General features: G+C 45.0%; 1 protein-coding gene across 2 annotated transcripts in view; it reads right to left on the reverse strand.

The window, feature by feature from the left end:
* Positions 1-26088, reverse strand: part of LOC147888064 (phosphoesterase) — a 38565-nt gene extending 12477 nt beyond the window's left edge. Inside the window, exons 1-9 of one of the 2 annotated variants that reach the window (XM_087393701.1) lie at positions 25929-26088; positions 25617-25798; positions 22704-22788; positions 22474-22569; positions 22278-22355; positions 21190-21243; positions 20796-20872; positions 20533-20614; positions 5590-5706 (exon numbers count right to left, since the gene is read on the reverse strand). In XM_087393701.1, coding sequence (XP_087249827.1) covers positions 5590-5706; positions 20533-20614; positions 20796-20872; positions 21190-21243; positions 22278-22355; positions 22474-22569; positions 22704-22788; positions 25617-25798; positions 25929-25997 — 840 coding nt within the window. In that variant the 5' untranslated portion in view covers positions 25998-26088. The remainder of the gene's footprint in view (positions 1-5589; positions 5707-20532; positions 20615-20795; positions 20873-21189; positions 21244-22277; positions 22356-22473; positions 22570-22703; positions 22789-25616; positions 25799-25928) is intronic. The other variant, XM_087393699.1, reaches the window with a different exon arrangement.
* Positions 26089-26718: the final 630 nt, after the last annotated feature.

Below are 26718 nucleotides of genomic sequence, written 5' to 3' on the forward strand. Positions count from 1 at the left end.
CATCTTTATGGGTTATGGTGACGAAGGTGAAATGGGGTACAGGTTATGGGATCCCGTTAAACGGAAGATTATACGCAGCAATGATGTCATCTTTAAAGAGGATAGTGTACACAAGGAACCCGTGCAACCTATGGAATACAGGAGGGTTATTTATGATGATGTTGGACAGCAAAGAATGCCCATTTATATGCAGCAGCAGGCTGCTGCAGATAACCCTGTTCAAGAGGGTATACAGGCTGAAAATCAGCCAGATAATTTTGCCAATGATGCACCACTGGATATGCCAGCAGATGGGGCTGTAGAACAGCCAGATATGGTGGTACAGCCACCCGTCATGCATGAAAACAGGCTGGACAGCAGCCTAATCCGGAACATTTTGTTAGAAGGAGCACCCGTGTACAATGGACTCCTGCCAGGTTTGTTCCAGGAGCCAATAATGTGGCTGATTTTATCATGCTAACAGATTGTGGTGAGCCTTCCAGCTTCAAGGAAGCTATGGGAAGAACAGAGAAAAAGAAGTGGGAGAAAGCCATGCAGTCAGAAATGGACTCTCTACTTCAAAATGATACATGGGACTTGGTGCAGCTACCTGCAGGCAGAAAGGTTTTGCCATGCAAGTGGGTTTACAAAGTCAAAGTGGATTCAAATGCTTTACCGAGGTATAAGGCCAGATTGGTTGCCAAGGGATTTAAGCAGGAGAAAGGCATTGACTTTGATGAGATCTTTTCCCCTGTGGTCAAGATGACTACTTTGAGAGCACTGTTAGCTCTTGTTGCTCATAACGACATGGATTTATGTCAGATGGATGTGAAGACAGCCTTTCTTCACGGAGATCTCCATGATGAGATCTATATGAGTCAGCCAGAGGGATATGCTGTTAAAGGGAAAGAGCAGCTTGTGTGTAAGCTCAAGAGGAGCTTGTATGGACTCAAGCAGGCGCCAAGAGAATGGTACAAGAAGTTTGATGCCTTCATGCAGTCCCAAGGGTATCATAGGTGTGAGACCGATCATTGCTTGTACACCAAACGTGCAAAGGATGGCAGTTTGATGCTACTCATTCTATATGTGGATGACATGCTTATTGCCAGTAAATCTCAGCATGAGATTAGTGCTTTGAAGAAACAACTGCATAAGTCTTTTGACATGAAAGACTTGGGTGATGCAAATCATATTCTTGGCATGCGGATTACTCGTGACAGGTCCAAGGGACTTTTGTTTCTGTCACAGAAAGAGTACATTGACAAAGTACTGCAGCGCTTTAAAATGGAGGGGGGGAAGTCTATTATACCCCGTTGCCTCCACATTTAAAACTCAGCAGTAAGGACAGCCCCAGATCAGATGATGATAAGGCTGAAATGGCCAAGGTTCCGTATGCATCTGCAGTTGGATCTTTGATGTATGCCATGGTTGCCACTCGTCCGGATATTGCCTTTGCGGTGGGAGTCATCAGCAGGTATATGGCAAATCCAGGCAAGCGGCACTGGGAAGCAGTGAAAGGTGTCTTGAGGTATCTCAAGGGTACCAAAGACTTGTGCATATGCTATGGTAGGCAGGATGCATTGGTGCATGGTTTTACAGATTCAGACTATGCAGGGAATGCAGATAACCGGAAGTCTACTACCGGTTATATTTTCACATTTGCAGGAGGTGCTATATCATGGGTGTCTCGGTTGCAGAAATGCATTGCACTGTCAACTACTGAAGCTGAATATGTTGCAGCCACTGAGGCTTGCAAGGAAGCAATATGGCTTACTCGGCTGGTGGGAGATTTGGGCATTACAGGAGATATGCCAGTTTTGCATTGTGATAGTCAGAGTGCTATCATGTTGGCAAAGAATCCAGTCTTTCATCAAAAGACCAAGCACATTGATGTGAAATATCATTTCATCAGGGAGGTACTGGAAGACAAGCGACTTGAGCTTGTGAAGGTGCATACTGATGATAATCCTGCAGATTTGCTCACTAAGAGCTTGCCTACAGAGCGGTTTGCACATTACCGCCACATCATGGGATTAGGATAAGACCATTCTTATTTTATGGTCTTGTATACAGTAACTGTATATTGCTGTATTTTTATTCTTTTCTCCCCTTTAGGCACATTGGCCTTTAGGTGGGAGGTTGTTGGGGTAAAGGCACATTGCCACCCCTTTATTAAAGATAGGACACCTATGACTGTCTTAAGACAGTCATAGGGTAAAACCTAATCCTAATAAAACTAATGAGTTTGTGGTGTGGCTCATCACTTCACACCCGCACACTTAAGTCTTCTCTCTCTCTCACTCTCTCCTTCCGGCTCTTCTTCCCCCTTCAGTCCTTTCATGCACACTGTGTGACATACAAGAGGTTGAGACAGAGGAGCATTTCATCTTCAGGTGTCCTGTGTACTATGAGATCCGAGGACGTTTCCACTGCCTCTTCAGGGATAGTTATGGGATTTTAGCCCGTTTCCTCTCCTACCCAGACCAGCGGTGTTTGGCAGGTTTCATTCATGAGGCACTTAGACACCGCAAGAGGATACTCCGAGCACAGAGACAGGAGCATACTTCTTCCTCGGTTGATCCCTCTCAGAGCTCTATCATGGAGTTCTTTCAGCTAGATCACATGGACCCCAACGAGACGAGGCCTCAACATGACCGTGACCCGGAGCCCGTGACCCGACAGCTCAGACAGAGGGTCGAACACAAATCACACTTGGAGACATCCCCTCCTTGTTTAGAGTCGGAGCCCGACCGACGGGGGTCACAGTAGCCCTGGTTAGACGCAGAGCTACGACCAGGAGATGTGCCAAGACCGCACCTCTGAGTGGCCGACAACACTCTATTGCCGACTTCATGCCTCCATTGCCTCATCCATCCTGATATCTTGCTGTTGCTGGGGATGATGATGATATTGATGATGATGCTGAGATTGGTATAGAGTCGACCATCGACATGACTATGTTGTACTTAGGACTTAGTACTGCCATTCTGCATTTTTGCATTTTGCATTGGTATGGATGCTCGTTTAGTAGCTCCACTACCACAGCTCGTTGTATCAAGATTTTCACAGTCTCATAGACCCATCGGTCTTCCGAAGACTTTAATAAACTTTCTTTCTTTCTTTCTTTCTTTCTTGCATCCCACAGACATTAGGAGGTGCATCAATGGACATTAAGACCGCCTTCCTTCAAAATGATTTACAAAAAGAGGTCTATGTCACTCAGCCTTCTGGGTTTGAGGAAAAAGGTTCTCAAAATCAGGTTTGCCGGCTCAAAAAGACCCTTTTATGGATTGAAGTAGGCACCCCGGGCATGGTATGCCAAGATACATGCATATTTGACAGCCCATGGCTTTCAAAATAGTCATACAAAAACAACTCTTTATATCCGAAAGAGTGCTGCAGAATTTTTAATTCCCATTCTTTATGTGGATGACATGCTTGTCACTAGGCCAGATAAGGACAAAATTGCAGATTTCAAAGCTCATTTGCAGAAATTGTTTGCAATGACAGACATGGGCTGGTTGCACTATTACTTGGGCATCCAGTTTGCATATATTGAGGGGGTAATAATAATGAGTTAATCTACGTACGTTAGACAGCTCTTAAACCGCTTCCAGTTTGAAGATTCCACGCCAATTTCTACACCATCGAAGCCTGGCTTTCGTTTCTCCTCCAAAGATGGGAGTGCACCCATTGATGCCACCCTTTATCATACCTGCCCCGATCTTCAGTACACAACATTGGCAAGTAGTGAAGCGGGTCTTCCGTTTTGAAGGCCACACAAATTTGAGACTGTTGTATGGTGATGAGTCTCCACTGGTCTAGCATGCTTTCACGGACAAATGACTAGGCAGGTTGTTATGACACGAGAGTGTCCCACAATGGCAACTGTTTCATGCTTGGATCTTCATGCATTTCATGATTCAGTAAGAAGGAGCCTACAATTGCTACTTCCACTTGTGAAGCTGAATACAGGGCAGCCTTCAAAGCTTCAATAGAGTGTGGCTGGCTCCGTAAGCTACTCGCAGATCTTGACATCAACCAGCCAGCCTCTACTACCATCTACTCTACCAGCCAAAGTGCTTTGGCTATTGCGAGAAACCCAGTGTTTCATGCGCGCACTAAGCACATTGAGGTTGATTATCATTATGTTCGAGAGCGACTGTCAGTTGAAGACATACAGTTTTGTCCTACGTTTCCACGGAGGACAACTTAGCAAATCTCTTCACGAAGGCTCTACCACCGCCCAAGTTTGAGGCTTTTCAACATGCCTTACACTTGGCACCATTTGTTACATGATGTTGATCTCCCTGTCCTGTCATAGGTTGCTATATCCATCTTGGACGAATATGTGCAACCATGATATAGTTTCCAAGTATACCTGAGATGTGTCCCAGGATACTTTAGCCATACCAGGGAGGGGGTTCGTTAGCACTTAGCCCTGGTATGGCCTTGTAGGCTAGTCTTAGGACTCAGTCAACCCTTAGGTTGACTTCATTGGCCTTAATCATGCAATCATGGTATCCACATTAGGTTCACCCAATTGCCCCCCTCATAAGCCAAGGACAACCTAGATCCATCCAAGCACCATGCTCTCAAGGTTTGTTTCAACGCGCCATCACTTGGCACCATCTGCAACCAAGAAATACACCTGAATAATTAGATCCCTGTGGCTATTCCACAGATCCCCATCACCACATGTGCTTTCAGACATATTGGATCATCCCCTAATCTCTAGACACAAGCTCCAAAATGAGCTCCAATCTAAGTAACCAACTGGTATCTATGTGCCAGCCTATACATGCTATACAACTGACCAGTACAGCCTATAAATAGGCCAAATTGTATTGTCAACTGCCCCTGTACCAGCAACCTTCACCCTGGCTCCTATACCCTACTGCTACCAACCTGCATCTGCTTCTGCCACCCTTCTGCTGCCTATTCAAGGTCCTGACCAAGGCATCTTCTGGCCCCTTCTCTAGGCCTCATTCCAGCCTCTCCCTAAATTGGGCCCTCTTATAGCCTCAAATCTGCCCTCTTCTAGGACTAGATTAATCAGCTTCTTTACCTTCTCTCTCACATTGTTCCCTAGAGCAGCCTCCTCCTCCTCTGCCTACACAACATCTCTCTGAATTCATCATATGCTGCAAGTACAACTCCCCCATGTCCTCATGTGGGGGCTCACAAGTGGGTGGCTGATCTCTAAACTCGAACAATTTCAACATGATTGTCACGCATGTGGTATTGCGATCCACATGTTACATAATTTAAAAAAATCTCTCTCAAATTGTCCATGGAAAAGCACCATAGTGACATCGATTCCAGGGTAGATCTTCCAACAAGTTGAATAATTAGAGAATGTTTAAATGAAAAGATTATGTTGCTTCCAAATCAGAATGGTATAGTTTTCTAGCATGTCCTCCATTACCCATTTTACAACTTCAACCAACATGCAAACATTAAGATTCGCCAAAAGCATCAAGCCCAAAAAATGGTATTGATTCTAAAAGGGCATATTTCACACCCAATCACAATCCTTTTTTCAAAAAAATAAGCAAACATAGATGAAATACATATTGTTTAAAGCATTTTGCATAGGTTTGCATGTACCTGGATCGGCACATTAACGAGTTTCATGAACCCCACCAGACGTCCAATCTTGGAATCCACCGCCTTTTGTCGGCTATTTTTCCAGCGCTCGATGTTCGATTCATTTGTAAAAATTACCTACGGACCAACAACACCACATTAAACATGATCATAGTTTAAACTTCCAAAAAAGAGACATGCATGACTAATTTTCGAAGAGTGGTTAGTCAAGAATTCTTGGGGATAAAACTTCTAGAAAAGTTCTTTTACACCATAATTTTCCTAAGTTCTTTTGCCAACATAAAGATATTGTTTATCGTATTGATTACCACCCTTGGTTATTGCATGCTGCAATGGGCGTAAGGCAACATTGGTGTTTCAAAGTTTAACACGCACCACATCACCTCATTGAATTGCAAGCGTTTAGAGTTCCCCCACAAACTTCACACCATCAAATTACTATAATTGTGATGGTTATGTGTACATACAAGGGTGAAAGAGTGTGAAATTGATGAAACTGGTACATAGCTCTATGGTTTTTCCCTACTCTTTCCCTTGCCTTCCTCATGACTATGTATCCTATACTTGCCTTTGCCCCCTATAATTCTTTATGCACAAACCTATCCCTTCATAGCCCCTCCCTTCGCACGCAAATTTAGCCCTTCGCGAGCAAGCCTGACTTCCACAACTAAATGGGGACTCCCTCACATCCACTCACCTTCTAAGAGCTCAGATAGATTAGCAAGCTCCCTAGTGGATTGTCTCAGCATCATGCCCCTTCTTTTCCACATGCACCTCCACGAAGTGTCCATGACCCCCATCTTCTCAATTGGAATCCTTGGTCTTGCATCATTCCATCTTCCAAGGCCCTCTCTACCTTCTATTGTTTTTGTCCCTCCTCCCGGTTGGGTATTAAAGTCCCATTGAAAAAATCAATGGGAGTGTTGTAAGGTACCAAAATTTTCCATTCCGACCTCATAATCATTGATATCCTAAAAAACTCTCCCCTCGCCCCCCTGCACACCTTGCTCCCCCTCCGTCAGTCTGTCATTCCCCGCCCTGCTCCCCCTGCCTCAACCTTGTTATAGAAATATTAATCTCTAAGGTTGTGGCCAATGTAATAAGGGGCTAGAGGCACTTTTTCCTTTATAAGGTTCATGTCCCTAACCTCAGTTAGAGGTTGAGTTTGTGTATGAGTTAGTCACCACACATGCTTTGACCCTAGTTAGGGGCAATCTTAGGGTTTTGTCTTTTTGACTATCTAGTGTCGTATCTCATTCCCATTGCTGCAATCTCACTTTAGCTTTGTCTCTTTGACTATCTAGTGTCGTATCCCATTCCTGTTGCTGCAATCTTTGACCCTAGTTAGGGGCAATCTTAGGGTTTTGCTGCATTCCACACCTGAGTGTCAGTGAGTGGTGAGGGGGACCGTCCCTCTAGAAATCTCTGCCAAAAGTCCTTAGAGTTGTTACTGAACAGGATGTTCAGTAGCTCCTTCTCGTTTCGGTGCACAAAGTCAAGTTTCTTCCTGCGTACCAGTCGACGGTACTCACGTAGCGTCTCTGGTTCGCTTGGAAGACTGTTTTTGGTTTCGAATCTGAGCTGACGACGTAAAGCCTTACACTCATCATCGTACCAGCTATTACAGGGTACGGTCCTAGGTGGTGGTGGGCGGGTGGAGCGTGTGGTGAATGCAAGAGGATAGAAAGAATGCTACATGAGATTCACAATGAAGGGGGATACCCCTTCATTAACGTCTCTTGAGATCACTTAAGTTACATGTTCGCATTAACGCCTATGACCCATGCATCTACCATTCAATGCACTCTAATGCACCCTCCCCTTTCCTATTGCCCCTAGGACCTAGACACGTACGTGCATATCTTATAAGTATTACATGTTCAAATTTGGTGCCGTCTGAAACCGTGGCTCTAGCTCGACGGGCCCTATCTACTTAGATGATCCATCACCATCACAATATTGGTCAATGTCCATCATAAATACAAATACATATCGCACATCAAATTGGTGCATCATTGTAATAATGTTCTAATGTCTATTAATCACAAAATAGTGATTTCTCTTGTCATGACAAGAGGAAGCATGGCGGGTCCTCACTAGAGATCAGCACATTGTGATACGCTGCACAAACACCCAGACTCGACTTGCGGGCTCCATAAACATGCAGCTCTCCTTTCATATGCATGAGGGTTGCAAGTAGAGGAGAGGCAAGCCCTCCAACAACAACGAGATGTCACTGAAAGGGAGGGGAAGGGGGCAACGGTACACTGCTATTGATAGGCCCTAGACAAGGACCGGTTGGCATCCCTACATAGGGAGATGGGGTCCGTGAGACCCATAGGACCGGAACCCTGACCTGTACCATTTGGAGTTGTAATGGAACCTTATGGTTAGAGCCAAGGAACGTCTCGAAGCCACATGCAAGACAAGACATTGTATCCTACACAAAGACTCATCAAAGCCCGGAGCGCCAACTACCACAAGTTTGAGGGTACACATGGGAGTCAGCCTACCAAATGAGACTAGAAGGCGGGAGTAGTATGTGGATCATTGTGGGGTCGCAGTTCTATATTGATCATCTCTCATGGGAAAAATCACTGTGGAACGACACGATCCACATGCTAGATTCCTCTAGATTCAAGGGATACCTTCATTGATGTATGCAACGTTCCCCTAGAGACCTCACATTTTTCCCAAGAGCTCCAAGAGAGGGGGAGGCATCTCCTATAACCTGTCTTATACCTAGATATCAAGAGAGGGGGAGGCATCTCTTATAACCTGTCTTATACGTGGATCATTGTGGGGTCGCAATTCTATATTGATCATCTCTCATGGGGATGATCACTATGGAACGACACGATCCACATGCCAGATTCCTCTAGATTCAGGGGATACCTTCATTGCCATTTGCAACGTTCCCCCAGAGACCTCACAGCTCCAAGAGAGGGGGAGGCATCTCCTATAACCTGTCTTATACCTAGATATCAAGGACTTTTCAAGTTGTGGGGAAGTCCTGATTCTTGGAGATTTCAATGCCAAGACTGCCAACCGCCAAGTACGATTATTAATTTTCAGCACAACTCAATTATGTTGCTAGACATTGATTTAGATGATGATGGTATCTCCCGAGTCTCTATAGACCCTATAGACCATCACTTCTTGCTACACTGGACCACATTTTCACCCCAAGAGCTGTCATTGAGGAGGCCATAGTTTTTTTCATACGTTTCCATACGGCATATGCATATGGGTATGGAAGTATGGAATAAGTATGGAAAGATGCACCTAGCTGAACCATACATGGCCCTAAACTTTTTCATACTTTCAAAACATAAGGTATAGAAAATGTTATTTACAAATTCAAGTTTTGAGTTTCAACTACTTAAGCATTCCAAAAATATTAAACCATTAAATAGATGATAGAATCTTCAATCTAGATATTTCAAAAGTATGATATTCAAAACATACTCTGCCAAATTTTGGGTCACATATGATATGCCATTTCATACGTATTTTTTTCAGATGTTTTCATACGTCTGGAATGAACCATACACATATGGAAAAACTATGGAGAAGGCCCGTCCACGGAAGCAGAAAGTGTATTGTTGCTTTGTGGGCTTTTGCAAAGCCTTCAACACAATACCACAAGCCTGACTATTCCGTCGACTACTAGATCTAGGATGCAATCAAGACATGATTTGGGCAGTTTGGACACTTATGAGTGAAGGCACATGGTGGAGAAGGGAGAGAGAAAGGGTAGGCTAGGGAGAGAGATAGTGATACTCAAACAGAGACATAATGAACTGGAAATGAAATGACTAAGCAATGAACAAAATGAGAGTACTCACATGTAGACCAAAGAGCTTGTACCTTGATACTTTATTGATTTAACACTAGACAAGTACAGCTCTTATATAGAGCACACACACACATATGAACACCAATGCATATGGGATAACTCCCAATGTGACACGTGGCATCCATAGGATGCACTAGATAGAACTCACACTAGAACACACCCAACTAACTCATCTCGGCTTCATATTCTAACACCCCCCCATGAAGGCAAGGTGAGAGACTACTAGAATGGAACCAAGGACAGAACATGACAATGATGGTATCTACTACTCTGTGCAATGTCTGAATTAGACATGGCTCTCATGCTAACTAAGAGGCTGAAGTCTACCATGGTTCATAGGTTGGACTGAGCACTCACATGGCTTTACGTCCAAAACATGACTCAGAGGCTTATGTCTCAACATGGATGCATGACCAACTCAGCGGTCTAGAAAACCAATGCACCAACATCCTGGAACTCATATGCCAGGCCTGATATCTAGACCATATCAATGCCAATACATGGTTTCGACAGTACATCCCCCTCTTGACTCCAGGGACTAACTAGGAACATCGAGCCACACACCAAAAATATAAAAGAAAATACATCAATTTAGGAGGACTATCCAAGGCAGAGGACCTTTATTGACTCCTCAAACATTCATTTTAGAGGGACTACTCAAGGCAAAGAACCTTTAACCCAAACATATAAAAATATCAAAGATTTCATTCATTTTATGCATAGCAAGGGTAGAGAACCCATTAGCCCGAAGTAGCTACCGCATAAGAGTGTGCACATCCTGATGCGAAGAGGTGTGTCGATGAAGAACTAGGCGAGGATGCCCTTGAATAATGTATCGATGAAGGCCATACGAGCAACTACCAAGGGTGATTAGGCTACACCATGACTCTCAAAATTGGAGATGTTGAATTACCAAGGTTGGGTTGGAAACTGTAAATTTGGGTAGTTACGCACAAGAGGGACAAAATTCCCAAATGAATGTACAATATAGTGATGAAATTACAAATTCTTTATGAAATCTCCAAATGTCTACATGCAGGAGACTTCAGTACAGCTCAAGGGATACAAAAAGCAGAAAAGCCCTAAATTTGGAAAATTAGGGCTTAGTATAAAATTAGGGTTCAAAATAATTTGGGGCTTTTTAAAATTTCTTGTATCAGAGTGTTCCTACAGCACTCAAGAACCCTCAGAGCATAATATCACCCAAAAAAAATTAAAATCAGAGCAAAAATTACAGATGGCATGTTTTAGGGTTTCGAGGACTGTGTAGGTCAAGAAATCAGTCTATGGGCAAGGGCGGCTGTTTTTGGACGCATGTAAAGATGAATGGCGGTTGAATCTGGGCAGGTCGGAAGCTCCCCGTGATCAAAGCAGTTGACGGAGCCTACGTCCGTCAACAGCTCATGTAAAGGCGTCACAGGTGTGTGTACAAGATATACCACATGAGCAGAGGTGATGAAGATTCAGGTCACTGCTTAAGTATTGTTGCAAGTCGGCGTAGAGCAGCAGCACAACGAGCTAGTGACCTTCAAATGATTGTTGATCAGCAAAATACGCAGCAGGAGAGATTGCGTTGCAAATGACGCAGGTCACAAGTAGTGGATTGGAGGTGACGAGCAGCACTGAGCAGCTCATTGACTACGTCTGCTGCATCGTTCCCACACTTGAATGCCGTTTGAAAACAGCTCGTCAATCAGACATCTTTTCCACTCCTTGCTGGTCCATAGCAAATCGTTGCTTCACCACGTTGCTAGCTAGGTAGCTGATGGCGAGGAACCATGGCGAGGCTAAGGGGCGGCTTGATGTAGCTCTGTCAGCTCCCAAGGTGAGGCTAAGGATTGGAAGGGAGCTCTACCTTTGAGGAGAGGGAAGCTTCCATTTGCAGGCTTCTCTCATCCTCTAGGCAGGGTGAGAAGAAGGGGAAAGTGGAAATGCTCTAATACCACATGAAGGCACATGGTGGAGAAGGGAGAGAGAAAGGGTAGGCTAGGGAGAGAGAGAGTGATACTCAAAGAGAGACATAATGAGCTGGAAATGAAATGACTAAGCAATGAACAAAATGAGAGTGCTCACATGTAGACCAAAGAGCTTGTACCTTGATACTTCATTGAATAGACACTAGACAAGTACATCTCTTATATAGAGCGCACACACACATATGAACACTGATGCATATGGGATAACTCCCAATGTGACAAGTGGCATCCATAGGACACACTAGACTAGAACTCACACTAGAACACACCAAACTGACTCAATCTCGGCTTCATTTTCTAACAATGAGTGGGTATCAAGGACAATCAAGACTGGGTGACCAGGGGAGACTGCAAAGCCTTCACCACAGTACCACGAGCCCCACTATTCCTCCGACTGCTGGATCTAGGATGCAATCAAGACATGACTTGGGCAATTTGGACACTATATGTGTGGATATCAAGCACAATTAGGACTTCAACGGGGCGGTCAGAGGAGATATGAGCACGATTGAGGGCAAACAAGGTTGTCCTTTGTCATCAACCTCGTTTGGCCTATACATCGACCAGCTCGAGTCCTTCATCACGACATTGGGAGGGAGCAGGTTCACCTTTAGCTGGTGGTTCCCTGATCCTAATTCTACTATGCACAAATGATGTGGTTCTACTCTCCTCATCAGCAGCAGCTGAGGGTCTCCAACAACATTTGGATGCACTCCAGTCTTTCAACTTGAGTAAACCAACGTTATGATTTCAACACATCCTGGGCAGCTGCACATCGAGAGTAGTTTACCTTTGACAGGGCACCACTGGAGATTGTTGCATCCTATACGTACTTACATATTCTGCTTCTTGCTCGTATGATCCACAGCAAGCTTTCAGTCCCATATCATACTAGCAGAGTTCAGGGCTATCCCTCTACAACTTGATGTAGTCTTTCAGGTGGTCACTAATCTCCATAGAGTTAAGAAAAATTAATACCAGAACATGCAGACGGCGCAGATTGCCATGGCGTAACATTCGACGGTTAATGATCGTGTAATGTGCAGCAAGACCTTCTTTAAACCTTTATGTGAGACGTATGCGTATGCACCATAAGAGGAAGAGAGAAATTGGGATTAGAGAGAGAATGTGGATGACACTAGATTGGGTCCCTGTACCCACTCAAGGCCCCCTTCCCCAAATAGGGAAGAATTTGCTTTATAATTGGAGAACTGCAAAAGATACAAATAACACTCCTTCAGAGAGTATGGGATGCAACTCGGGGAATGACCCTTCGACACTAAGAGCTGACCCACAAATGCCTGAGAAGCAACCCAATCTCGACCAAGACCACCGCTGCCCACACGGAAGATGTGGACCACTGTGCAAGGCTATTGAAGAGGCTTGTGCTGTCCACGGGCATGCAGCAGAGCTGCGCGAGTGAGAGAGATGAAGAGAAGACGGAAATCTGAGATATAGAGCTTGAGAGATCTATATGAAAGCTGAGAGGGATGGAGCTAAAGGGAGCTGTGAAAGAACTGTGAAAAGAAATGAACACTGTAAAAGAAAGCTGCTGAAACATGAACCCCAAACCTCTACTCCGGAGTCCGAGCCGGGCTATGGTGCTGCGTGGACACCTTCCTGGATCACCCTTAGGGACTGTTGAACTGATGGCTGTTTGCAAGGGATTTCTGGAAGGGCTAGGAGCTGCACCGGGCTGAGCTGGACGGGGGGAGGCTGAGAACTGGAGGGGAGCTGAATGAGGAAAGATGGCAGCAGGCCCCTTTTTAAATAGGGGGCTGCGGGGTGAGCCAACCAGCCAGTCGGCTGGTTGGCTGCGGCTGGTTGGGCTCACATCCCCACCCCTTGCTGCCTAGGGAGGGCACAGGGCAGCCTATAAAGGCAGCCCTTCCCCAGCCCACTTTCCCTTGATGGGGAGCTCCTTGGTCCAGCCCTTTGGGGGCCATTATGGGCTCCTAACCTAGGTTGAGACCTGGACCTGCGGACGGAAACACTAACCTACTAACACTAGCCAACTGATTGTATACCTCTATTTGCCCGTCAGTTTGCGGATGAAAAGCACCGGACATCTGGAGTTTGGTGTGAAAGCTTTTGACCAAGAGCCCTCCATAGATGTGAGGTGAATTTGGAATCTCTGTCCGTGATAATGGTCTGTGGCAATCCTCCAATCAGATACCAATACTTGATAAACAAGTGGGCTACGTCTTCTGCACTGGTTGTTTGCTTGCACGGAATAAGCATACAAAATTTGCTAAAACGATTAACAATAGTTAGACATTGAGTGTTTCGCATACCTGCAGATGTGGGAAGGGGTCCCACAAAATCCACCGTGATGTCTTGGAAAGGACCTTTCAAGGATCAATAAGGGCTGAAGCAATCCTGCTGCCTTCTGATGGGACACTTTTACCTCTTGGCAACTTTGGCATCTTTGCACATACCTAAAAACCTCCTTCTGCATTTTGGGCCAATAAAAATATCGCTCTAGTTTCTCCAATGTACTATTGATGCCTCTATGGCCACCAGTGAGGGCGTCATGGGCATCATGGAGCACAACCTGCCGCTTGTCTTTGAGCACACAAAGTCTTTGCTTGTAGAATAGCCATCCATCTTGGATTGTAGAATAACCATTGAATAACAGCCAAGCGCAAGAGTCAAGGCAAACTAGTATTGAGTGCCAAACTTTGCGGAGTCCGCTTACTGTGTTTTCATAGAGTCAAGGTCCTTCCCTTGAATCTCTAGTACAGTGGCCTTTTCTATTATGGCTTTCCTACTGAGAGCGTCAGCGACGAGGTTATTCTTTCTAAAGACATATTCAATCATGCCCCTGAACTGCTGGAAGATCTGACTCCATCGGGATTGCCGCTCGCACCACTCGGTAAGGCTTGGTGGTCTGTCTTGATTGTGAAGGTCCGTCCATAAAGGAACGGCTTCCAGTGTTTTAATGGCTGGATGATGCCGAGTAATTCTCTGTCATAGACCAAGTAATTCTTTTCAGCCAGGTTAAGCTTTCTGCTGTAGTATGCCATGGGTCTTTCTTCTTGCCGTAAAACTGTCCCAATGGCTACATGCTTGCATTGGTAATGACCAAGAATAGATCATCCCAAGATGCGATTTTAATTACCGGAAATGTCATGGCCAATTTACAATTTAAATAAATGTAATGCATTATGTGAATTATTCATCTTGAATCAGCTTCTAAGTTGGTTTACAGAGAGAAAGGTGTTGAGCTTCAAAACTTACATTAGTAGCATCACGAGCTCTAGGCATCTCCTTTTGCATCACCATTCCCTTCAAGTCCTGCATCACCTCTCCAACAACTTGCAAAGATGTGGTTGGTGAACGAGAGTAGCCGAGCCACAAATGACAATCACTCAGTTGGGTTATGAGCAATTGATCTCAGAACCAACACATGAGCTTAACCTTGGACCTTGAGAAGACCCACGCACACTTGTTGTCAATGCATACTCAATGGGGAACAACTCCAAGAATTCAAGGATTTGTTCCTGCAATTAAAATATGTTTTTTTCTGGTCATGGAAGGCCTGTAAAGTTGCGCCAATCACATATATCTTTTGCCCGCAAGTCTTCACCCCTTTTATCGGTTAAGGGTGCTGAGGCAGTGGACAATCCGGGCATATGTGAATTGTAGGCCTGGCAAAGCCCTACGAAAGATCGAATCTCATGGGCTGTCGTGGGGACTACCCAAGATAGCTTGAATTTTTCCATAATCCAAGCAAATGCCATTGGCGCTGATGATCTAACCCAAATATTGGATTTCCCTCAGGCTGAACTCACTTTTCTTAGCATTGAGATATGATTGATTATTGCGCAAAGGCTGAAGAGCTTTCCGCACATCCTGTATATGCTGCTCCGCTATGGCTGAGAAGATTAAGATATCATCTAGAACAAGCACACTCCTATATGCTCATTAAACATCTACGACATCATCTTGTTGAATGTTAGTTATGCATTTTTGAGACCGAACGGCATGACTATGAGCTCGTAATGAGCTCGCTCTGTCCTGAACGTTGTCTTTGGAATATCAGCATTGGATATGCACACCTAATGATAACCACTCTTAAGGTCTATCTTAGAAAAATACTTGGCACCGTTTAAGCGCTCTAAGATGTACTCTATGCGGGGCATTGGAAATTTATTGTTGATCGTGATTTTGTTGAGTGCCTTGTAGTCGACACATAGTCGTGCCGTCTTATCCTTTTCCTAGACAAATAGAATTGGAGCCGCAAAGGTGATGAGGATGGATGGATAAAGCCAACGTGTAATAACTAAGTGAGCTGTTGTTCTAACTCTGCCTCCATAGACTTAGATAATCAATAGGGAAGCTTATTGGGAGGCATTGAGTCTAGGGCTCATTCGATCCAATGGTCCCCGGGTATGTGAGGCGGAAGTTGAGGTGGTAGATCGACTGAAGCATAATATCTTGGAGCTTCTGGATTAGATTGGCCCTGGCATGTCCCAGAGGAGTTGGCTGCACTGAATTTAGCTGACAACGGACATACACCAATGCACATACTACGCCTTTGCGAACAGCACGAGCTGCTTGGATGTGGAAGATCAAAGGGATCCCAGGAATGCTTCTGTCCCCGTGGATTATGGCTGCTCAGAAGTCCTTCGGCAATTGTGAAGGAATCTTGCCGCCAATCAGGCCATGTTAATATTCTCGGAACCGCTACATCCCCAGTATCAGTATTGTGAAAAGAGGCCTTCCCGACTATGAAAGAAAAAAATTCGCCCTTGTGTGTGATCCGAGTGCGTAGTCTAGGTCTAAACCTGTCTACCGCAAGCTCATGAGGCACTGAAGTGCACCCCCTCTTTTTTGCGAGCTAAGGGGAGATAGCGTCTTCTGAACTCCCCATGTCGAATAAGACAACAAAATGTTGTCCATTAGCTATGCCATAGGCTCTGATGAGGGCCTTCTTTTGCTCATCGAGCATGCCCTCCTTCTTACCTTCAAAGACCACCGAGGGTACAGCGTTCAAAGCAAGTACAACTGCGTTTGTAGTTGAGTTGGGATTGCCAAAGCAGTGGCGACGGTAGAAGTTGGCGCTTTCGCAGCCTTCTCAGCCAACCATTTGGGGCAATCCTTCTATCCATGCCCTGCAATGTGGTGGCAATGGAAACAACGGTGCTCCACGTGGGATTGCTTCTATTTGTCGAGCTGTACGTATCCTCCCGTAATGCCCGCCTTAGCTTTTTCATCTGGAGTCATCTTGGACTTAGACTCCATTTTCTAACCAATTGACTGCTAGTTCTCCTTCTTCTGGAACATATCGTCCTTTGACTAAGGGCCTATACCCACTGGGGTTGTGGACTGTTGCGGGGCTTTGGCTCTTGGTTGGACCTGCTTAGGCTTTCCCCTGTTCAACATCATTTCCTGATTCTGAGCCAAGGTAAGCGCATGCTCGTACGTGAGCGGGTCGAAGTTCTAGACAGAGAAGCGAATGTTGGAGTCCAATCCCCTAATGAACTGCTTGAGCTTATTGGTCTCGGACACGCCTAACTGCTCGGCCAGGGTAATAAGCTTATTTCTGTAGGTTAACACCGGCAAACCCATTCTGGGCAATACAACATGTCTTCCAGATTCAACAAGTACTGAAGTGACAGAAACCGAGATTTTAGGTCAATCCCAAACGTATCCCACTTGAAACTTGTGACGTGTGGTCGGATGAGTATAATTACTAGACCAATGTTGCCACCAGGTCACCACCTCACCGGTTAGATGAGGGGCGGCAATGTGGACTTTGTCTTGTTCGTCCTGACTTTTTCGCCCAGCTCCCATGAAGTTTCTTCAAGCTAGGCCAAGAGGAGTCGATTCTATTCCATGAGCTTCTCTAACATGGCTTGAGTGCTTAGCGGAAGCGTACTTTCTTTGTCTTCCTGGTAGTCAAATTTTTGCTCTTCTTCTCTCTGTTGCTCCATGATGTTGGTCTATGTGTCCTTTCAAGACCATGCACTCGTGGTGGATTACAGACCAAAGCTTTAATACCAATATAACATGCAATGGTTAATGATCACATAATGCGCAGCAAGACCTTCTTCAAACCTTTATGCGAGGCATATGTGTATGCACCATAAGAGGAAGAGAGAGATTCGAGTTAGAGAGAGAATGTAGACGACACCAGATTGGGTCCTTGTACCCACTGAGGGGCCCCTTCCCCAAATAGGGAAGAATTTGCTTTATACTTGGAGAATTGCAAAAGATACAAATAACACTCCTTCAAGGAGTTTGGACCACTGTGCAAGGCTATTAAGGCTATTGAAGAGGCTTGTCCTGTCCCCTGCACCGGAGCTGCGTGAGTGTGAGAGAGATGAAGGGAAGACGGAGATTTGAGATATGGAGCTTGAGAGATCTATATGAAAGCTGAGAGAGATGGAGCTAAAGAGAGATGTGAAAGAACTGTAAAAAGAGCTAAAAACTGTAAAAGAAAGCTGCTGAAACATGAACCCCAAACCTCTACTACGAGCCAGGCTATGGTGTTGATGATGGCTGTCTTGCAGGGGGTTTCTGGAAGAGCTAGGAGCTGCACCTGGCTGAAAAAAGGAGGCTGAACTGGAGGGGAGCTGAATGAGGAAAGAGGGCAGCAGGCCCCCTTTAAATAGTGGGCTGTGGGGTGAGCCAACCAGCCCCAAATGAGCCGACCAGCCAGGGAAGGGCACATGGCAGCTATAAAGGCAGCCCTTCCCCAGCCCGATTTCCCTTGATGGGGAGCTCCTTGGTCCAGCCCTTTGGGGGATCTTCTGGGCTCCTAACCTAGGCTGAGACCTAGACCTAGCTAAAAACTTAAGACGGAAACACTAAACTACTGTCCTCTAGTGGGTACTAGTGAACAAGGCTTGATTTCTTACTTGACCTAAGGCTGAGAGACTGACCCACGTAGCTCGTGCCTCACTGTCCCTGGACAAGGGCTCACAATCATAGGAACTATCTGCACTTTGTCGATGAAGCCACTTGTCACCTTGCACCCAAGTGCAGGGGTGCATGTGACACATGGCTAGCCTTGACTTCATCTACGGCCTTGGAGGTAGAGGGGGAGCAGAGGAGCTGGAATGCTCGGACATCCAGACGGTTTGCAAGCTTGGGACTACAGATGGACAGACTGCCACCACTTCAGTATAGCCTTGAGGCTCCATCCATTCCGATCACCTACCACGAGGTGAACCAGGTCATCAAAGAAGCTCTACACCTACAGGACTTGGCTAGCACCTACTCAGCTTTCGATAAAACTCAACTTGTACAAAGGTCACTGCTTATGAGTCTCAGAGGAGGGGTTTACCGTACCACCGAACTACACCCATATTCATCTCCCACATGCACTAAGGATCTCGATTGGACACAGGCTATGAATTTAGCATCCCACGTGAGAAACGGATCTGCACTTTATGTGATATGCAGGGGACCGAGATGAAAAAGCACTTTGCATTCAGGTGCCCTATATACTATGAGATCCATGGACGACATCACTGTTTTTTCAGCAGCAGTTTGGCCCACTCATACAGTTTTTGGCACACCCTGATTAGCGACACGTGGCCATTTTCCTCCTCAAGGCCCAAAGACAGAGATCAGCTCATACGGGCGCAGAGGAGAGCATAGGAGGGACCATCAAATCCCAGCCAGAGGATGATCATGGACTTTTTCTCCGGTGACTTAAGCCAAGGGCAGTAGGGGACTAGATGTAGCAGAGACCTAGAGTGCGCAACTCAACCTCAAGTGGACACTCACATGAAGATTGCAGACATCTCCTTTCTACTCTTTGACGTGGGGAGCAAACATCTCTCTACATTTTGACTGCAGACATCTCTCTACTCCAAGACCGCAAGAGTGACAGTAGCACTTGTCAAACGACAAGCTTCATCTCGGAAGCTATAGAGGAGGGAGGGACTAGGACAGTCTGTGCATGCTGACAGCAGCAGTGATCCATCACCGATTTTCTTCCTTGACAACGCCAGCCCTCACCGAATCTAGAGCCATTGCTAGACGAGCTCATCTTGTCTATCCTCAGCCGACTGCTGGAGTTGGTCCCATAGACAGTATACACAAGTCCAGTCATGCGGATGGATAGCTGATTTGTTGGTTGCTAGCCAAGGGCCTCCCATTGTTGCCCTTTACGTTTGGGTTCTCTCTCACAGAGTGACAGCGTGATGTATTTATTTTCTTGTCTTAGACACCAGCCTTGGGGTATGGGTGCCCGTTTTTGCCCCACGCCTTAGCTTTCATTGTATCTGGTTCTTTTCTGTCTCATACACCCTTCGGCCTTTCGTAGATGTTCATAAACTTCCTTATTTCTCACTCTCACATTAATCACATACTCAATGGCCAGTGGCCACTATCCTTGAACAAAAGAAGCACCTCTAATCCAAGGTTCTTTTCTGTCTCATAGAGACGTTCATAAACTTCTTTATTTCTCACTCTCATGTTAGTCGCATACTCAATGGCCACAATCCTTGAACAAAAGAAGCACCTCTAATCCAAGGTTATAATAGCCCAAGATTGAGACCTAAGCTCGCATGAATTATATCTAGTCATCTCACTTAGGATTATCGTAGTGAAAACAGTATAACAATGACCATGGACAGTATCCTAGGATTAAGATAGCTGACACTATTTAAGCCAGCCTAAGCCTCCCCCCCTTCTCCCTGCAGTTGCAACAAATGTAACACAACCCAAATGTTTTAATGAATACTTGGAAAGGGGGAGCCAGCTCATCTGTGACATGAAAATTCCATGTCATATTTTGTGGAATTAAGAAAGGTACACAGTCATGCGGATGAATTCCATCCGCAGCAAACTTGCGACAAGCAGGCTGCAATAGCCTGAAATCAGTGATCAGCTTAATTTCCAAATAGATAGAACCAATGTATTTGTGGAATTAATAAAGCCTAAAGGTAGACAATTAGTCATGCAGGCGATTCCAGTTTCATTATCCTCTGCAAATCTGTGACAAGCAGGCTGCAATAGCCTGAAATCTTTGGCCAGCTTAATTTCCAAAGAGGATAGACTAGCCAAATATTGTACTTTAAATGGAATAAACCTAAAAGAAAACTGTCCAGCCAAATCCCAAAAGAAAATTGGTCTGAAGTTCCTGCTGACCAGCTTATAGCCATCACAATAATAGTCCTGCAGTTTCTTTGGAATAGCTGGATAAAGAAGCGTCCATGCATCTGCACCAGGCCTGAAATCATCCAGAGCTTCACTTCATTATAGATTAAAGATATAGTTCCAATGCCTTTTTCATGTTGAATATTTAATATCCCCTACTAAAAATTTTGCGCATAACAAAAGAAATCATAATCTTTTGAGAGTAATTGGCACAATGTGATAGTCAGCAACAAGTTTTGTTGTTTGACACTGACCGGCGAACAGAAGTATTCACCAGACATCCATCAAAATCAAAGGCAGCAATCTTTACCCTTGCCTGTAAATCATCTGACTGAAATATCGCCCACCAAAATACAGATACATAGACTGAGCATAGGATCCAAAGTCATAACAGAATCAATACTATTTCAGAAATATCGACTTGCAGAAAATGAGCTGTGTCAACAAGGATTCATCCACTTTTGAAGAAAGTCACCAAACAACACAAATTCGGGAGAAACAGTCAGCTCTATCAAAAAATGGTATTCAACAGTCTAATCACAGAGAACCTGCGTGAAAAACAAGCGATAAGACATTTTGAAAATAATCTTTCATTGGCATAATGTCTCAAACTTAATAGACATACACAATAATCAAGTTTACATGCACCTGTCCAAATATGACTGTCGAGTAAGATTTCCATTGATCAGGCAAAACTGCATCCTGGTTTTTAAAAGAACATACAAGATCAAAACTGGAGCCTCAGCATATTCCTTTATGTAACAAAAGTAATGTAGACCAAACAAATCTATCAGAATTGAAATATGGTTTTAATCAAACATATAACATCAAAACTGGAGGCATCGATAGCATAACATCCCTCCTGGAAGTAAAATAACAAGTTGAATAGAATTCATCAGGCCTGCCTGGGCAAATTGAAAGCTGAGAGAGAGAGAGTATAAGAAGAAGCAGAAGAAGAAGAGAGAGAGAGAGAGAGAGAGAGAGAGAGAGAGAGAGGGGGGGGGAGGTAGGGGGGGGGGGGGGGGGGGGGGGAGAAAATGAAGGGGTCATAAATGGAAATTTAGCTTCAAGCTGAGTGTGTGTGTGTGTGTGTGTGTGTGTGTGTGTGTGTGTGTGTGTGTGTGTGTGAGAGAGAGAGAGAGTATAAGAAGTAAAATAACAAGTTGAATAGAATTCATCAGGCCTGCCTGGGCAAATTGAAAGCTGAGAGAGAGAGAGAGTAAGAAGAAGCAGAAGAAGAAGAAGAGAGAGAGAGAGAGGGGGGGGGGGGGGGGGGGGAGGGGGGAAATGATGAGGTCATAAATGGAAATTTAGCTTCAAGCTGAGAGAGTGTGTGTGTGTGTGTGTGTGTGTGTGTGTGAGAGAGAGAGAGAGGGGGAGGGGGGGGGGGAAATGATGGGGCCATAAATATAAATTTAACTTCTTAGAGAAAAGGCCATCAATTAGGCCAATGCCCCCAGGGGCAGGCCAAAAATCAACAACAACTGCTACCATCTTGGTTCAATTATATGAATAAGTACAAAATCATAAACACAAGCACGTCACCTCTGGTCTTACTTTAAGTTAAGGCATCTGAAGATGAATAATGGGACATTTGGACCAAAATCAAGGAGCATGCTAGCAAGCATAGATGAAGGATACTGCATTGGACAGTCAATCTTCATAAGCATTCCAAATACTTTGGCTAAACATATAATCCATATTGCATACATCAAAAGAAGGATTGAAGAGATCACCCTGTATCTACTTGTAAGCTGTGAATGGCTGAATGTGCTTAGAATCGTCTCTAAAGCATCCACCTTTGAGCATTCTTCCTAAGAGGGCAACAAAACCAGATAATCATTTTGAAGCATTCATTGCCAAGAACCAAGGGGAATATTGGATATCAGCCTCAAATTTATGATATGAACAATGATATGCAGAGATACCTACCTTGTCTCCATCTGTCTTCAGCCGTTTGGCAGAAGTTTCTGTGGAATTTTTCTCAAGACCAGCTGCAATGTTTTTTAAATCTGCTTGATCGACTGTCTGCATTGAACAAAATTGTGATCAGATTTTGCATACTAGTCCATAAAGCTGCTGCCACAAAAACTCCAGTGAATCGCCTAGTTTCAACCCCTAAAACCTGACTTCTTCGCACGAATCGCACCAAGAGAACTTACTTTGAGGGTTGCAAATCCACTAATCTCCTCAATATTGTATGTGTCCCCATCCAAATGGCTTTTTAAAAAGCAGCTAGGGTGATGCCTGCAAAGAGTAAGAAACATCATGTGCCACTTGGAATACACTTTATTCCAATCACACACAACACCAAGCCCAGATGACCCATTTTGTATTTTGTTAATTTAAAAGTTTGGTCCAGAAGCAGCCCCAAAGCAAAAGGACCTAGGGAAGGATATGTAGAAGGTTCTTTGATGGCAAAGATGGGCAGGCTTGATACTGGAAAACAAAGACATATCCAGGCAAGACATCCCAGTCATTCAACAGTAAAGGTCTTGCAGTAAAGTTGTCCATGAAGAAAGGCCTTTATACAATGCTGAATGTAGATAGCAGCCCCCTTTCTTCCCAACCCAAAAAGAAGGGGCCTGCTTACCTTCGATATCTGTGACACACATTCTGGCTGAGTTTGGGTCATTTCCACCACAGCTTGATGCAGCATTTCAGGTTATCACCTACCTATATCAGGTCAGGGGGTACGGAGATTGCACTTCTGGCTGCAGCAGATTACCGTGGCTAGCATTGTCCTCCTCTATGACACTATCAGCAGCAAGTGATCAGAGATGCTGGTTTGCACGCACATAGAGATGGTTTGAGTGACTGGGACTCCACATGGATAGACTCCCCCCCTTCCTCCAATATAGCATTGACGTGCCTTTTTCCCCTCTCATGTCTCATGAGGTCAACCAGGTCACTCGTGAGGATCTTTTGCAGCTACACACATTCAAGACCTGGCTGGGACCAAGCGAGCTTCTAGTGAAGCTCAGCTTCTACAAGGATCATTGTTTACATATCTCAGCGGAGGGTTTTATCGACCCACCAGGATATACGCAGATCCACCTACCCTACTCACTGAGGATCTCTATTGGGCAGTTTCAGGTCTCTTCACATAGACTTCGCATCGAGAGTGGCAGGGCTGAGGGTTTGCCCAGGGAGAGGCGCATATGCACATTATGTGACATCCAGAAGACTGAGTCGGAGGAGCATTTCATTTTCAGATCGCCAGTATACTATGAGATCTGAGGACACTTCTATTGCCTCTTCAGAGACAGTTTTGGGATATTGTCCCGCTTTCTCTCCTTTACAGACCAGAGATGCTTAGCTGCCTTCATTCACAAGGCAGTCAGACACCGTGAGCATCTACTTCGATCACAGAGACAAGAGCAGACCTCCTTGATAGACTCTTCTCAGAGCTCAACCACTGAGTTCTTCCAGCCAGACCATGCAGGCTCCCACACCACGAGGCCCCGCCATGATCGTCACAGAGCCAGCGACACGACAGCTCAAACAGAGGGTTGATGTACAGATTACACTTGGGGATATTTCTTCTCTGTTCAGAGTTGGGGCTCCACCGATAGGGGTCACTGTAGCCCTTATCAGACGCAGAGCTACGACCAGGAGACGACATAGGACCACGTCCGCGGGCAGCCGCCAGCACTCTATCTCTGACTTTATGCCCTCACTACCTCATCCCCCTCGATGCTTTGATGATGAAAATGTTAGTGTTGTGTAGGCGATCATCATTCTGACATGACTATGTAGCACTCAACACTTATCATTCTGACATGACTATATAGCACTCAGCACTTATCATTTGCATTCTGCATTGGAGTGGATGCTCCTTAAGTAGCTCCACCCACACAACTTGTTTGTATCAGGATTTTTCCGAGTCTCATAGACCCATTGGTCTTTCGACTTATGCACCCACCCTATGCAACATCCCAAGCAACCTACACCACACATGCCACAATTACCTCGCCCCACCTCTTGCTCACTCTTGATATGAAACACGCAACTCTCAAGTTAAGATCATGAGGGTTATGTACTAAGTATATTGCAGCCGCAATCTCAGCAAGGCTATCCAACAGAGGAGTTTGAACCAGTTTCCCCCATACCAAGAGTCTCAACACCAGTATCCCGATCCATAAGGCAATGGATCCCATGAGCCCAAAAAACTACAGGACCATCATGATCAAACATATTATGTACAAGATTTATGCATCAACACTTGGCACTCATATTAGTCGGTCTGCAAAGTGTGAGGGATTCATAGCTATAGCAAGCTACCCGATAGATCATGCTTCACTGGACCACATCTTCACACTAAGAGCTGTCATTGAGAAGTCTCGAGCACAGAAGCAAAAAGTTAACTGTTGCTTTGTGGATTTCTGCAAAGCCTATTGAGAGACAACACGAGCTCAACTATTCAGGCGACTCCTTGATCTAAGGTACAGCCAGGACATCATTTTGGGCTGTCCCGACACATTATGAGTGGTTATCTCAGGTGCGGTTTTGGCCCACTCAAAGATACCCTGATCAACGGCACATGGCCAGCTTCCTTCTCGAGTCTTTACGACATAGAGAGCAATGATCTTGAGAGAAAATATGCAAAAATGTACAGGTAATCTTTAGGCATGTGATTGTGTGTCTTTGATAAAATTATTTTGTGGTCCGCTCTTTAATATGATTGAATTCATAGGGAGAGTTGCAGGCGTGCAATTTAGAGATTCAGAAAATTTCGTCTTCGTCTCGCAGGTGGACTTTGCATCATGCATGCTGCATTTTGTAGAAACCAAGCAGCATGTTGCATTCACCTAATGTCACCTAGCATTTTCAGCACGGATTCTTACCAATTTCCGATATTTATAGATCATTATGTTCCCCCCTCCTCAGTTCTAGCTTCCCTACTTCCTTAAAGTCTCCTAAATGACTCGCCATCTCTTCTGATTGATCTCCTGTAACCTTTGATCAAAACGGAACACTTCCAGCTCATGCGGCTTTAACAGTAAACTGCAAACACGTAATGCCAGATAGAACACGCCCGATAGGCATACACAGACCATTTTTTAAAAGCGTACCACCGTGTAACGTCAAAACCGGCTTCTGCTTTGCTGATCGAGCCAAGCCGAACAGAACCCTTCGCCACGGTAGCTCCGCAAGCTTTACATGTTGCCCTCGCGGACTTTGCGTACTCTATGACCAACCTTGTGGGCATGGTATTGATATTGTTAAAATGGACGCTTAAAGAGTTAGTTCGTCGCTGCACAAGAAGAGAGGAGGCACGATTCAACTGCAACTACAAATTCAGCGCGCACCCAAGTAGGCAAAAGCTATATAATCTGGCAAAGCAGAGAAAACCCAACAGTGAGTTGACAATAGCGAATGCTTACAGCTTCTATCACGACCGTCCACAGGAATTTCCAACTTGAAATTTCAAACTGGGGTCGCAACACTTGCATAGAGACAGTCCTGTTTAAGGTGGCAATTTATACAGATAGTATGTCCCCCCAGACATTGATAGTACTATTCTTTTCGTATAGTTGAGTTTCCCCCAACTCAACGAGAGTGAACTCAATTTGCATACAAGTGTGTGAATTCCGTTTGAGGGTGATGAAATTTGAGTTGTTGGCCTGCAATGATAGAGGGAGGCCTTAGTAACGGATTGTGGCCAGCCTCAAAGCGAAAATTAAATTCACTTGAATTAACGTGTTCCGTCATTTTGCCCTCGCGTGATTGGCCCACGTCCACGTGTTTGGTGTGTCCCAGATGAAGTACATGGGAGCTCACGTTGGACAAGTTGTTCCCACTTGGTCGGATACCAAATGATGTGGAGGTCGTGCAGCTTGTCTGAGCATTTGCCAAACGAAGCTAATCCTGTGCATGGTATAAATCGAGGAAGGAAGCGGCCTGGTGGGTGTACTTTACGATTTGCGCAGAACTGGAAGCAAGCAAAATGTCTTTTCCCAACGAAGGACATTGCCCTGACACGATTGCCGCTACTGAGTCTATGGATACTGAGAGCGGTAACTTTGTGCGAGGTTCGTAAGCTTTCCATTCATATTTCTATTTCCCATCTTTCTTCGAAGAATTATGTCATTGTTGAAGCGTTTGCACGTACATTCCAACGCCCAGAGTTGGAGAAATTTGAGAAGCCCCTGGTACCATCCTGCGACGAAGAAG

Source organism: Dipteris shenzhenensis, chromosome 22, assembly GCF_047967505.1.
Source record: "Dipteris shenzhenensis isolate YYH24624 ecotype China chromosome 22, Dip_SZ_1.0, whole genome shotgun sequence".
Classification (NCBI taxonomy): Eukaryota; Viridiplantae; Streptophyta; class Polypodiopsida; order Gleicheniales; family Dipteridaceae; genus Dipteris; species Dipteris shenzhenensis.